This window comes from Zalophus californianus, chromosome 6 (genome assembly GCF_009762305.2).
Source record: "Zalophus californianus isolate mZalCal1 chromosome 6, mZalCal1.pri.v2, whole genome shotgun sequence".
NCBI classification, from domain to species: domain Eukaryota; kingdom Metazoa; phylum Chordata; class Mammalia; order Carnivora; family Otariidae; genus Zalophus; species Zalophus californianus.
In genome coordinates this window covers 124,746,840-124,761,669 of record NC_045600.1, presented here as the reverse complement: position 1 = coordinate 124,761,669, position 14,830 = coordinate 124,746,840, and the positions used below count along the sequence as shown (strand labels likewise).

The window sequence follows — 14,830 nt, the reverse complement described above, 5'->3', positions numbered from 1 at the left end:
TGTCTGGTGGTCTAGTACCCTCACATCATTCTTTTTCAGTTTTCCTCAGTGTTTCTGTTTGTTTGTTTTTATATATGAATTTTAGGATCAAGTTATCCTATTCCAAAACAAAGCAAAGCAACACCAAAAATGCCTACTTTAAAAGTACACTTGCATCTATTGTTGAAAGGCAGATTTTGTTTTAACTGTGCCCCCAGGGCTGTGTGTAGCAGTGTCCAATCTCCCCTCACGTCCTGCCACCTCTGCTTGGGTGCAGGAGTGTAGGCAGCGTGTGACCCACAATACTGGTGCACTCGCACCCATAACAGCAGCATGAGAGCAGAGTGCCTTGGGGCGGGGGCAGTTCCGGCAAAGATGAATACTCACATTTCCCAGTGGCTTGCTCATGAGAGCTCCCCTCAAGGGGCTCAGGAGTCCAGGAGCAGCCCCCTGTCCAACTGGTGATAACAGTGTCGCTCATATGAGCATGTATGGGCTCCCACTTAGGTCTCACCGTAACTGTGAGAAGAAACAGGCAAGATGACAGCCCCTGGAGCTGTCAACAAATGAGTAGGGGTGCAGGGGTGAGGCGGGGGCTGACCACTGCAGGGGCTGCTTCCATGCAGAAAGCACCTCTCCGGCTACAGGCAGAGTCCCAGGGCAAGGGGGGGTCCCCGCTCTCCGTCCTCCTGGGCCTCACCTCCCTCATTTGTACCATGGTGGGGAGGGGCTTCCAACTGGGGCGTCCTAGGAGACAAGGCACCTGAATGTCAGCTCCATGTGGGGCTATAAACCATGGGCATTTTCAGTGATCAGTGGAGTAGCCAATGGCCTCCTAATGACAGGAAAGTCTGCTTTCCACCACAGGGGACAGGCCTTTCTGCTGACCCCAAGGCTGCTCGTGGGCCTGGGTTTCCTTGGAGGCTGGCAGCCGATTGGCTCCAGTGGTTGGCCGGCTGCCAAGCTGCCCCAGAGTGGGAGGGGAGCAGGAGGGATTCCCCAGAGTGACAGACATGGTAGTGTTGAGGTGGGGAGCTGGAAGTGGTCCCCTGCCAGTGGCCACAGGTCAGAGCTAGCTAGTGATGAATGACAGCCCACTTGCTGGCAGTGAATAGCCAGGACCTGGGTGCTGGGCCCTGGCAGGCCGGGAAAAGCTGCAAGTCTGTGGAAACCTCTCCCTGTGCCTCCCTCTGACTCTCTGACCAGCCCTGCCCCTCATCATCACTCCCCAGACACATACCCCTGTGGATTCCTTGTGCTCACTGAGGTCTGGTCATGTGAGTAGGCCCTCCTGTTAAGTCGATGGAGCCATCTGCCCTTCCCTCTGGGGGGGCCTCTGTTCAGAGATGCATCCCCTCCCTTCTTTCTTCCACAGAGGGGAGCTCAGCTAGGCTTCCCAGAGCCCTGGCTGGTAGAGCCAGCCTGAGCTGAGAAAAGCCATCAGGAGGCCGAGGGGGCTAATAGGGGAGAGCACTTACTGCCCACAGGCAGAAAAGGCTTTAGTCTACAGACAGTATTCTGGCCCCGGCTCTGTGTGAGACACTGGGACACAATGCCAGAGGAACCCCAGGACTGCGCACAAGAGGCCCACAGATAAAAAAGAACAGCCGTGTGCAGGTACCGTTGGAGCCAGAAGGGACCCACTCACCTGTAGGACCTGGCGGTCTGGCCAAAACTGGCTGGAGCAATTGAGATGATTGGGAGCATGCCCTTTGGACAGGGGTCAGAGCCGGAGGGAGTCTCACTGTGGCCCGGGCCTGAGCTCGGGGCATGAGCTGGATTGTGCACATTTCCCAAGCTGCACCTGCAGGCCTCCTGGAAGGGGGTAAGGGGGGAGGGCCCAGGGCTGGGTGCCCAGTCGGGGGCTCGGGCAGGAGGAAAGCCCCTGTGCTCCGAGGCTGGCCTCTTGTGGCTTCTGGGAGGAACAAGCTGTCCCAGCCCAGGCCTGTGGCTTGGGCAAGAGGAGCATGTGGGACACAGTGTTCCCTGATAAGATGAGGCAATCGCTCTCACAGCCTCACTGCAGCGCCAGGGAACATTTATATAACCCCCGCCCTGCGCCCCACGAGCTCTTGGCCCTGGCGCCTCTGGCGCCCAGCTGCCCCCCCTTACTACACACCAACAGCACCCCGCCCTGTACAGGCCAGTTGTCCCCTGACCCGCAGTTCCTGGCCCTTGCACCCTGGCACCCTCAAGGCCCTCCACCCTGAGCACGGCCTGGCCCCTTCCCCAGCCCCAGGGCCCTCTAGCCCCCCACAGTGACCCCAGCTTCCCTCCCTCCCTGTGCACCCTGTACCCCATAAAACCTGACCTCTGTCCCATTCCTCTTGCTCTGCCTCCGCCTCCCAAGACCCTCTCACCATTCAGTCCCATGGACCAAATCCTGGCCCCCTGCAGCCCTACCTTCTTTGGAAAGTGAGGGCAGGGGGACTGCAGTGGGCCCATGCCAGGCTTAGGCTTCAGGCAGGATGCTGCAGGAGGGCTTCCTTCAGGGTTCTGGAATCCTCGATTAGGTTTCCTGTCCCAAGAGGGCCAGTGTCACTTCTGAGCTAGACTGCACACTCTCCTTGTGATGGCCCTGTGGTACTGTTGCTGTCTCCCCATCACATGCCCAAGAGGAAGCAGATGCAGAATTTGAGCCCAGCAGGAGGGAAGCTAGGGTTTACTTAGTCTGGAGGGCTGACTCCCTATAGGGCGTGGACCTGCTGGGCCCCCACTCCAGGCTGGGTATGCTCCCTCTATACTCACTCAGCCCAGTCACACCACCTTGGGGTCAATTCCTAGCAGAGCAGTTTTCAAAGGGAGGCCCAGGGACACCTGTAGGTAACCTGAGACCCTTCTAGGAGGCCATGAGGCCAAAACTATTTTCAAAATAATAACATTATTTGTCCTTTATTCTCTGAAAAAAAAAAATACAATGGAATATTCCAAAAGCTAAATGATGTGTGATGACATCATCCCCCTGTCAGCTACTGGAATGTGTGCTTGAGTTTGAATTTTTGTTTTAATTTCTAATATGATAAATATCAATGGATATAACCCACATAAACAGACACTTTTTTGGGTCCCTCTCTACAATTATGAGAAACACCATCATGGGTGACTGTCTCCCTGTCCAGGCTGCCTTTCCCCACCTATTCTCGATTCTCCTGGCTGCTCTTCATTAGCCTCCTGGGTGCTGCTTGAATGTCACCAGCCCAGCCAGACCCTGGTGCTGCTCCTAACCAGGATGAATCATAACTTCTAAGTGTTTTATTCATCTGTTTGTGGGCCAGTTTGTTGCCATCTGTCGTCCTGGAATGGGCTGACAGAAGTATAAAGGATGGAACAAGGAGGACCCTGTCTGCATCAGGACCCTGTTCCCAGGGCCAGACATCGGGTCTGTGTTCAGTAAAAGTGCCGAGCTGCTGACGCCCAGACAAAACCAAGAGCCGTGTGCTGGCCTACGTGTGATGCTGGGCTTTCCCTACCTTCTGCCACTGCAGGCTACCCGGTACCAGCATGCCATGGTGTTGGATGCTGCGGTTCTCTGCGGCCCTGACATCACTGTAGCCCATCTATAATTAGACCTGCCTCACACGCCTCCCAGAGCTCCAAGCGTAAGGACCCTGAAAAGGACAAGCCCCCGTGAGGGCCCAGGGCTTCTTAGAAAGCAAGGGTGAGTCTGAATTTGGGTTTGTCCTCCCCTACTCCCACCACAGGCTTAAATTTGAGAAGACACAGGTGACAAAAATAATAGATAAGAGCAAAAATAATAGCTTAACATTTTAAGGGTAAGCATTTGGCATGTGCCAGGCACAGCGCCACGATCTGGTTGTGTGTGACATTATGGAATCACCATGTGTACTCCACTATGAGGATGGGGTAGTATATTCATTTCCTGTGACTACCATAACAGATTACCATAAACTGGGTGGCTTAAAACAACACAAATGCACTTTCTCACTGTTTGAGAGGGCAGAAGTCTAAGATCAAGGTGTTGGCAGCTCACTCTCCTGCCCACCTCTGTTCTTTCTGAAGGCTCTGCTGGCAGGGGGGAAGTGGGAATCCATTTCATGCTTCTCTCCTAGCTTCTAGGGGGCTGCCCTACAATGCTTGGTGTTCCTTGGCTTGTAGATGCATCACTCCAATCTCTTCTTCTGTCATCGCTTGGCCTTCTCTTCTGTGTCCTTTCCCCTTCTCTTCTTTTCTAAGGACACTTGTGATCTCATTTCAAGATCCTTACCTTAATTATATCTACAAAGACCCTTTTTCCAAAAGGAAAGGGATTCAAGGATTTCTTGGTTCAAAGGATCAGGACTTGGACATCTTTTTGGGGGAGCACTCTTTACCCCACCATAGAGGCGATTATCTGAGGCCATCAATACACTGTGAAGACAGGTCTGAACCTCATCCGTCACACTTGGCACATTGAGCTCTTGAACTCAGCACCCAGTCACACAGAAATGAAACCATTGTATTTAATGCTGGACCTTTCCAAATATTTAATGACCAATGTGCATTGTGAAGTTCCTAGAGTAGACTTAGCATGCAGCATTTCTCAAACTTTTTTGTTGACAAGAATTTCCCCCCCAGAACCAATTAACAATATATTCAATTCTAAAAAGACACATAACATAGAAGAACTTACAACGACAACAACAGAAATCCTGTTCCCAATGCAGCCTCACTCCCCAGAGACCAACACTGCTCTGAGTTTAGTTGTGTTGGTGGTTTCTGACATAAACTGTATTATTATTATTTATTTTTTTGCTGTTCTTTGATGTATCAGATTTAGATACGATCTGTTATCTCCCTTCCATAAAATTTAAGGATTTACCTCATTTCTACCCCTCCCCTCACCTCCTCCTGAATTGATGGATGTATTATTATTTTAATTGTTTGTTGATTATCCTTATAACTTTAACCTCATTCAGACATTTCCTTTGTGCATGTGTGTGTTCCTACCTTTCTTGTACATCCACATTCTCTGTTGGGGCCATGAGTCAGTTGTCTATAACATTGATTCTAAGCACTGACAATTAGCTGGTGGTAGGGTTCACATGACCATGACTGTGGAAAGATTACTTCCATATACCAGGGCCTGTACAGGGATTTCATTCCCTCCTGCTGCCTCATGGGGTTGTTGTGAAAGATAAATAGTATAACATACAAAAAACCCCTAGACTAGTGTTTGGCTCAGAGCTCTTCCCTGATTGCTCATAGTCTTGTAGCATTTTAGTTTGCTTCATATTTAGACCCCAATTTTCTTGCATGTCTTCTGTTTTTCCTGGAGTTTCTAATTGCCTCTGTTTTTTCTTTTAACCAAAGAATAGTATGTGCCTTCACTATGTCCTGAAGTTTATTCAGTCTCTTGATCATACTCTCTGATGCATGGAACTCACTTTCTTCTTGGAATTATCCTCCTATGAATCCTGCCTCAGTGGTCCCCAGGTCTCTGCCTCACTCTCCTGAATACCCCTTCATTTTTCACTCACTTCTCTGGCTTCTTGGTTTTTTTCTTATTTTTGCTGGAGTTTGAGAGGTAAATTTGGAAGAACCTATTTCTTTGTCATCTAGAATCCAGTGTGATTTATGAGAAGTCTAGTGTGTCCCAGCCTTATTCTCTTACGGATAACTTGGTGTTTGTTCCTTACCTCTTTCTAATAAGTTTTGTGGTCTCTTTTTACTCAGTGTTTTGACATTGCAGAATTTCTCATAGCAGGAGCCTTTACTCACTACACTGCCCACATCTGGCTAGCTAGTCTTATTTGATTCTGACAGATACCGTTTTCTTGTTTCTTTGATAATTTGCTCTCCTCCCTTTTTTTCTGTTCTTTAACAAACAGAAATTAGTTGAATATTGCACTCCCAGGATTGATTCCCTGTAACTCTGAACTATCATTTGTAACTGTTATATAGGTTTGGGAAATGATGGTTTGCTCTCCTACTTGATTTTGAATCCTCCCCACCACAGACACCCTTTCCCCCTCCAAAGAAAATCCCCAGAAAATCAATAAGAACATATACAACCACGCATAGCTCTTAGTTTCAGCATTACTAGGAGACAGAGAATGCAGCAACATTCACATATTTCTAAAACCTTTTTAATGTTGTTCCATTTTTTTCTGGGATATTTCCTTGAGTTTATTTCCAGCTTTTCTGTGGAATTTTTGTTTGGGCAACAATACTCTCAATTTCTAAACACTATTTTTTGTTCTCTGAACTTCCTTTTGATGTTATCATGTTTGCTTTATGCATGAATTTTTTCTGAAATTTCTCTCAGAATACTAATTAGAATTTTTAGGTTGGCATTCTCTTCTGTCTCCTGGCTTCACTCTTTTTCCTCTGGAGTAAGCTTTGTTTTGTTGCTCTGGGACTTCTCCCTTTCATGCTGCTGGTTTTCCTTGGCCATCTGGCCATCCTTGGGTGTTTGTTTATATTTAAGGTTGATGGGCTCATTTGGGGTGGGTGGTGTGGATTTCCTCCTCCAGGCACAGGTAGGCCAGCTTTGAGGACTGGCTGTTGGCTTTAGGGCCAGAGTGGGGGAGGGAAGGGCAAGGTAAAGGGTTGGAAGGGTTGGCCGTGTGGCCACCCCCGGTGCCATAAGGGCTGCATTCTGGGGTGCCAGGAGCTCCTGCTGGTTCTCTCTGAGCAGTTGATGTCATTTTTTTGTGTGGCTCAGAGTTTGCCTGGGTAAATGCTGGCCTGTTCCTTGCTCTGAGCAAGGGATAAGAGGGAGGAGGGGTTCCTGATTGCAACCGACATTTGTTACCTCCCCCTCATGGAGTGTTCTGAGTAGCCACCCTTGTCTGTCTCCGTGCTTGGGTCTGCAAGAGCCTGTTGTAGTCTCCTGCTCTGCTGGCTGTTGCCTGTTGGCCACATTGGAACTAATGTAAGAGAGGGGGCAATAAGAGAAGGAAATTCCCAGGTCTGTGCTCCTCATGTTATAGGTGAGGAAACTGAGGAGGGGTCAGGATGGTGGTAGGGCACTTGGGTTTGGGAATGGTCTCTTGGCCCTGAACAGTGTGGGGCTCTGAAGTGTGGCTCCCCTGGGGTCAGTGTGGGGCAGCTGGACTTTCGCAGACCTGCAGGTCCTTCCTGGCCCTAGACCCTTCACTCCTGTTCCCCATCTTTGATCCTGAAGATGGGCCTGAGCTCCCCACAAGCCAGGGCCAGGGGGCCTGCACAGGTTGTTGGGTGCCACGACCAGGGGCCTTGGGCCCTGCAGCCACATTACCTGAGATGCTGCCATTTCATCCTGGGAGGTGTCTGCTGCCTTCCTTGGGTACCGGCTGGAGGGCACTGGCAGGGTACACCTTTGCCCTGATGGCTTTGTCACAGAGGGCTGGTGGAGACAGGGCGCAGAGGGCGGGGACCAGCTAGGGGTGGGGAGGAGCGGGCTGCGTGGAGGGCAGGACCAGGAGCAGGGACTGACGCTCTGCCCTGTCACCCGCAGGTGAGAGGCCCTTCGCCTGCAGCTGGCAGGACTGCAACAAGAAGTTCGCGCGCTCGGACGAGCTGGCCCGGCACTACCGCACGCACACGGGCGAGAAGAAGTTCAGCTGCCCCATCTGCGAGAAGCGCTTCATGCGCAGCGACCACCTGACGAAGCACGCGCGCCGCCACGCCAACTTCCACCCGGGCATGCTGCAGCGGCGCAGCGGGGGCTCGCGGACCGGCTCCCTCAGCGACTACAGCCGCTCGGACGCCAGCAGCCCCACCATCAGCCCGGCCAGCTCGCCCTGAGCTGGGCCCCTGCCAGCCCGCGGCAGCACAGCCCCGCCCTCCCCGCCCCGGGGCCCCGCCCCCCCACCCCCCCTTCTGCGGGCGCCCTGCCCCACTCCGCCCGGCCCACCCCGGGGCTGGCCGAGGACCCTCCGCCCCCACTACAGCCATGAGCAGATGCTCGCCCTTCTCGTGATGCCCTGTCTTTTCCTTTTGTAATAAGAAAGAAGAGAGAACTTTATGAAGTCAATAACAACAACACAACAAACAATTTCTTCACCTCAGGTGTCAAAGTAAATTTGTAAAAAAACAAAAAATTTTCAAAAAACACCATCCACAAATTGCACAATAGACATACCCACAAAGGTGAGATTCAGTGGTGTTGACCCCCCCCCCTTTCTCAGGGATGGACATGTTCCACGAGGTCAGTGAGGACACCCCTTTCCTGCCGCCTTATTCTGTACATAGATTTGCACTCTGGAGTTTTCTGTTAGGTTCGGGAACACACTGGGGACAAAGGAGACGAAGCAGTGCAGGTGGGGCTCAGCATCCAGCCTGTGGGTCAGTTGATCGGTCAGTTCTGAGCGAACGCGGTCACTGACATTTGCTTCCAGGCCAGATTCCCAAGCCGGGGGCCTCCCGGCCGCCAAGCCTCTGCCCCAGCAGCCCGGCCGGGCTCAGGACGTAGATCATTCAGAGGGATGCCTTAAGCTGTACTGGGCAAAAGAAGCACTCCACCTGGGGAGACCACAGAGGCGCCCGCCTTGTGCAGGGGCCCTGCCCATTTCCCTCCCCTGCCTCCAGGAGCCTTTCTCTGGGCCTCTCAGAGCACTGGAAGCAGAGATGCGAGCCTGGGTTGATCAGCCCGCTGCACCATCTGAAGTCCGATGTGACAGGGCCCGGGCCACGTTTGCCCAGCCCTTGGCCTGCCTGAGGTATGTGCCCCGCGTAGGGACACCTGATGGTCTGTGTCCTGCAGAAGGCACATGGGGACCTATCACTCTCTCATCTTCTCTGACTGGAAAACAGAGCCTGGGAACCCAGTCTTCTTCAGAGATGACCGAAAGTGTCTCTGGTGCCTCCAGTTCCCGTGTTCCCCTGGACCGGCCCTGCTCTCAAGACACCTTTGTTTGAAACCGCGGGGAAGGTTGTTGGGCCACCTTGCCAGAGGCCCAGTGTGTGTGGCCGTGCACGTGGCAGCACTCGGTGCTTCACAGAGACAGTTCTGTAGCAAGAGACCGGAACATTGTGACTTGGAACTTTTCGGGAGTGGTAAAGCAGATGTTATGGGAAATGCTGTCGGAGAATGTGCATTCTGTTTCCTCCCCGGGGAACACCAGACAGAAAGTTGTGGGAAATACTTTGCTCAGACCCACCATGTTCCCAGCTCGGAATTAGCAAACCTCCAGCTTCTCCATGAGCTTTGCACCCCCTGGACTTCTCCCTTTCCCTCCCACTCCTCCCCTCCTGCCTGGGAGGCCCCGGCCCACACCTGCCTGCCCGTGGTGCAGTAGGGCTCCGGGGTGCTGTGTTTCCAGCGTTCTCCTGCTGGGAGAGGAAGAGCAGAGAGCTGAGTGGTTTCTCCGGAGTCCCCCGCCTGGGCTGGGGTGGGGCTTGAGCCCTGGCGGGGCAGTCAGGCTGGGCTCCAGCATGCTGCTCCTCTGCAGACATTTGGAGGCTCCTGCTCAGTGCTGCTGCCTGGGCACCTCCCTTTCCTTCTTCCTGAGAGTTGGGGCATGTAAATACAAGCCCCTAGGACAGTGTGTGTGTGTGTGTGTGTGTGTGTGTGTGTGTGTGTGTGTGTGTGTGTGTGTGTGTGTGTGTGTGTGTTGGGGTGGGGGGGTGTGGGTTTGGGGTGGATTTGAGGTATCTCGCAGAGACCTCTGCTCATTTTGGTGAGGAGGAATGACCCTTGGGACCTCAGAGGGCTGTAGATGGGCTTCCTGGGCCCAGAGTGCCTTGGTGGTGGCCATCCTGCGTCCACCCCACTGTATCCTGGCATGGGGTGCAGCACAGAGAAGCCCCAGAGACCCAGGCCTGGCTGGTGCTCACAGGGGCCGGCACCCTCTGCCCATAATGACCACAAGGGTGGCAATCTGCTGGATGCAGCACTTGGGTGCCCCTTTCAGACTCTACTGTGTGTTGTCTGGGATCGGCCAGGGGCATGGTGGTGGCTTCTGAGTAGCGTGTTAGGTACCAAGTTGGGCAGTAGCATTGTTCTTGCTGTGGGTGAAAGCCAAGCAGGGCTGGGGGATCAGATGCAGAGGTGACGGCCCTAGCTGCTGTGTCCCATTTGGGCTGCATGACAGCCCTGCTTGCGTTTGGTCTGGAAGAGAGGGTGGAAGATCCTATAGAGACCTGGACAGAAGAGCGCCCTGAGTGCTTGGGGTGAGAGATCTTCGTGCCCAGTTCCAAAGTGAGGCCCAGAAGGCCCTCGGAGGCCCCTCCCAAAGTTGTTTCTGTGTGAGGCATAGAAAGCCACACTCTGAATACATTTCATGTCTCAGGAACTCACATTCCAGGTTCAGGAATTTTATTCCAAAGTCCTTTGGTGTGCTCACCGTCCACGGGTCCCCGAAGGCAGGGCGAGGGAGCTGTGTGTCCCTGGGAGGCCACATAGTGCTACCCCCTTGAGGAGCCAGGAGTCTCCTTGTGATCTGCCCACTGGCATCTCAGAAGGAGGGTTTCTAACCCCACATCTGTCTGCACATAGGAAGGGGAGTAAGGACTCTAAACCCAGTCATCTTGGAATAAAAGAAGAGCTGGTTTGTTTTAGAGGCGGGGTGGGGGGTGGGGGAGGGAAAGCGGGTGTTTGCTGTTTCCAAAGAGAGCACTTAATTTAATTTTTCCTCTAAATGACCCAGGGCTGTTCCGTCAGATAGATGGAAGGGTAACATTGCCTTAAAACAGAAATATGCAGGCATTGACTATTTTTGGCAAATGAGTGTGTTTTCATTCCCAAAGCGGTTCTGGTCTAATGGCCGGGTGCGGTCCTTCCACTATGGGCCTGGCCTGGGAGATGGGGCACTGCTCTGCTGACTTAGGGCACCTGGAGGGAATCCCCGCCTGGCTTCCCTGGGCACTTGGCCTGGGGCTCCGGTCGGACCATCCTGACTCATCTGGGGCTAAAATTCATCTCACTTGAAGGGTGGGAAAAATCCATGAACCTCAGGCGAGGTTTAAATGGGCTCTCCCTGGCATCTCATCACCATGAAATGAGTGCTTGTGGAAGGGGGCGGTGGGCCTTGGAAAGCTACTCCCTGGGGCCCCCACTGGAAGCAGTTACATGGGGTGGACCCTCCTGAAACAGCTTGCATTTTCTTCTAAGATGTAGAATGTCTTCCCAGCCTGGGTCTATTTCAGGGTCTTTCATTTTTCTGGTTTATGGCCATGCTTGCCGGCTTCAGTGTGATTGAAGAACCCATAGGACTCCTAGACATAATAGTGAAAACTCAAACCTTTATTTTGTAGCAGACTTGTTCTCACAGGCCAAGGGGGCAGAGATCTCAAAATGAAGGTTGCCTGAACAAAGGGAGAATTTCCTCCAAAAAATCCTAAAAGTGACCCTGGACTCAACCATCAGGGGGCTGGTGTTTAGCTCATGTCCCAAATAAGAAAGCCCCTCTTTGCGTCAGCCATGTGAGGGGACCAGTTGTCAGCTCCCTATATGCCCATGGAATCCTACAGCCATCTGGAAAGGAACAGGTGAACACAGCCGTTTCCACGAAGGGCCCCGGGGTCCTCTTCTGTAGGGTGCTATGTAGGAACAGGCAGCGATGCCCTTGATGGGAATGTAGTCCTGGAGGTGCCCTACCTGCATCCCACCACACCCCCACTATGGCACTTGAGGTGCAGGACACTACCCACCCTTTATTCTGAGGCCATGCAACCGGGCAGGTGCAGGATTCGCCACGGTGCAGCCTCCAGGTGCAAACATCAGTGGGACTGGGGTCCCCAGATCTCACCGTGCCCTGGGTCACAGCTCAGACCAGTGGGGAGTGACTTGGAGATAGGGACAGACAGGCCAGCCACAGGTAGCCCCCAGCCCACCTGTTGGGACATGAAGAGAGGGCCAGCGGCTTTCTATGGTCCCGAGGGAAGTGTGGCAGAACTGGGGTCTCCAGTTGAGCTCTCTGCTGCCCAGCCCAGAGTCTTCAGAAGACCCAGCCTCCTTTCTTGCCAGAAGCAGGTGCTAAGGTGGACGGCACAGGGTCATAGCACTTGCCAGGGACTTCATCCGTGGTTTCAGTGAGCAGGAGTGCCACCTAACAAAGTGTGATCTGAGCAATAGCATCCCATTGTCATTTAACTCCTGGTTTGGGCTGTTTACAAGGCTACCTGATTATTTTGACTTCTGACAGATATCACTGATTTTTTTTTTTTAAACCCATTTTTAAAGTCAGTCAGTCAAAAACAGTGCTGGAAGGTTTAAAGGGTCTGATGTAGTGGTCACATCGAAAACAGTAAGAGATGCTTTGTTGGTCCCCCGTATCTTTTGCTACCCAAAGGTTCCATATGCGATTCTCGTGACCATGTTTTCCAAAGGTAAAATCGAGGATGTGGACCTACAATTTCTGAAGGCAGGATTGCCCTGGGAAGAGCCAGCTCCCTATGACTGATATTCCCGATTCTGAGGCTCAGTTTCAAAGGTTTGTCCAAGACACATTCCAGAGAATTTTGTACCAGAATTTGGATGCGCAATCCAGCTTACTACTGATAAATGCCTGCACATCATTTAGGGCGAGGCCCTTCCTGCCACCCACTGCCCTGTCCCTCACTGGTGTGAAGATTGGCTTTGGTGGGAGCTTTGAGCCCCGGATCCATGAGGGCAGAGGGGCCGTACTTGGTTTCCTCTGATCCCCTGTAGCAATGTCAGACTTGCAGTGCGTCCAGCTGGCCCTGCCCAGCCTCTCCCCTTCTCATGCAGCTTTAAAACCTTACGACTTTTATTTAAAGATGAACAAGATGGGAGGGGAGGGGACCACATGAGCAGCTTTCTCCCAGGGCTCAGGGGCGTTTTCCCAGGGACGTGTTGACAGGTTGTTGTACATGCTTATTTAGAAACCCAAGTATGTGAGCTGAATGCAAGACAACCACAGGTCTGGCCGAAGGTTGGCCCCCCCCTACTCAGAGCACAAGGGCTGGGTGTACCGGCCGGATCCCTCCCCAGCTTGCCCTGTGTATGGGGTGAGAGGGCCACTTCCCAGCGGGGATCAGGTGCCACTTGGGGAGCAGTGTGGCGGCCTTTCCCAGGTCAGGGTGCAGGTGTCGGGGTGGGTGGCTTCGCTCCCGAGCTTCACCCTGGAGAGTCCGTGTGCCTAGTGCTGAGGATCCCAAGGGCTCGGCGGCATCAGCACGAGCTATGCATTGTGGGGCGTGGGGCTTGCTGTGTTCCCACATAACCGGGAATACATCATGTGGGTGCGTTGGGTGCATGAGTCAGCCACCCCCAGACCCGCACAAATGACCCCTTCCCCATCCAAAGCCATTGATGGAGCTTCTCTGGAATCGTATGCCAAAATCCCAAGGCAGAATCCAAGGGTCCAAGACCATTTCCATGGATCACGCATTTTCCTTTTCTGTAGGAACTTTTTTTTTTTTTCTTTTTAACCAGCACCACACCATGCTTCCGAAGGCCATGTTTCATCTTTCCTGGATCACTACAGTGAAGTATTACAGTTGTACAGTTCCCAATCTGGCCTTGGCTTGCTCGGATAAAACTTTGTATGTATTTTGTATGGCATAGATTCTATATTGTAATGATGTCCTATGCAAAAAGAAAAAAAAATAACTAAATTGTAAATTTTATTGTTTTAATGTGTATGCATGTTTAGTGACGTTTACATTTTGAAATAAAATTTATGATTCATTATTTTATTTGCCAGAGCTGGTTCCTTGGAGAGGCCCAGGGTTGGGGCGGGGGGGAGCAACCTAAGTGGACCAACTCCAGCAGCTGTATAGAATTGGCTGAGGGGCAGAAACCAACCTGGAACTTTGTAGGCCTTTTACAGAAAACAAGGCTTTGCAGAGAGTGGGTGCCCCTCTGGCCATCCCCTCCCACCTACTCAGCTGATTTCAGCTTGTCGCACTCCCAGCCCTCAGCTCTTCTCCCTTCCCACACCCCACCGCCCAAAAGCTCTACCTGACAGTTCCATCCCCAAGAGCATCGAGGAGAAAGGCTCTCAGGGAGGCAGCAATGATGCGTTTCTGAGCAGGTCATAGTGATTGTCCCTAGAACTCCCCATAAACACCTGAACATCCTCCCCCTGCCCCCGCCGCCCCAGCAGCAGCCCCCTTTCTCCACCCCAGTCGCCCTCGAGGTTCTGACAGCCCGTCAGACCACACTGTCACTCGGCCAGATCCTGCTTGCTCCCCTCGCCCCTCTGCCCAGAGTCCAAAGAAGGACCTGTTGGCAGCCACTGAAGTCCCTGAGGGTGGCTGGGGGCTCTGAGCCCAAAGCTCTCCGCCACAGACGGCAGCCCGGAGCTGTGGGGACAGGCCTCGGGGGCTGGGGACTGGCATGGTACGTGCTGCTGCAGAGCTCGTTTAAGTCTCCTGTGATCAGGCTGCTCCCCCAAAACAGGGCATTTCCGCAGCAGGCAGCGTCCAGCCTGTGGCTAGTGGGAAGAACTGGGTGATGGGGTCCGGCCCGCGGCCTGTGCCCACAGAGCACGGAGAGAAGCCCCCAGCCAGGTGCAGACCCAGGCCTGCAGCCGGGACGGTGTGTGCTTCTCACGTTACCACCTGCAGTTTGGAGAGCACACGAAGACATGGATAAATGTAAAATGAGTAGTAAGAGCGACAAGCACTGGAGCTGATCGAAGGCGATTTCTCCTAAAGAGACATCTACACTGGCAGGTGTTTCCCGATAAAATCTTCTCTGTGTCATAGATGAGGAGGAGGGCCCGCGAAGTGAAGGCCCTGGAGCATACACAGAACCGCCGGGAAAACAAGCACGGGTTTCAAAGTTTCAAACAGAAGTCTCCTGGTGCTCAGACATGTGGAGCCCCGTCTTGGTGGCAGCATTTTCCCAGGACAGCCTTGTTCCGCCTTCTCAGAGACCATTTCTTTCTGCTCGGGAACTCCCTATTGCAGCAAGCCGGGTGGATCCACTTCCATAAATAGTTGTGTGCTGCGAGGAGCC

At 52.9% G+C, this 14,830-nt stretch overlaps 1 protein-coding gene across 1 annotated transcript in view; it reads left to right on the top strand.

The window, feature by feature from the left end:
• Nucleotides 1-13,552, top strand: part of KLF13 (Kruppel like factor 13) — a 49,588-nt gene extending 36,036 nt beyond the window's left edge. Inside the window, exon 2 of the mRNA XM_027570474.2 lies at nucleotides 7,418-13,552. Coding sequence (XP_027426275.1) covers nucleotides 7,418-7,707 — 290 coding nt within the window. The 3' untranslated portion in view covers nucleotides 7,708-13,552. The remainder of the gene's footprint in view (nucleotides 1-7,417) is intronic.
• The last annotated feature ends 1,278 nt before the right edge of the window (nucleotides 13,553-14,830 follow it).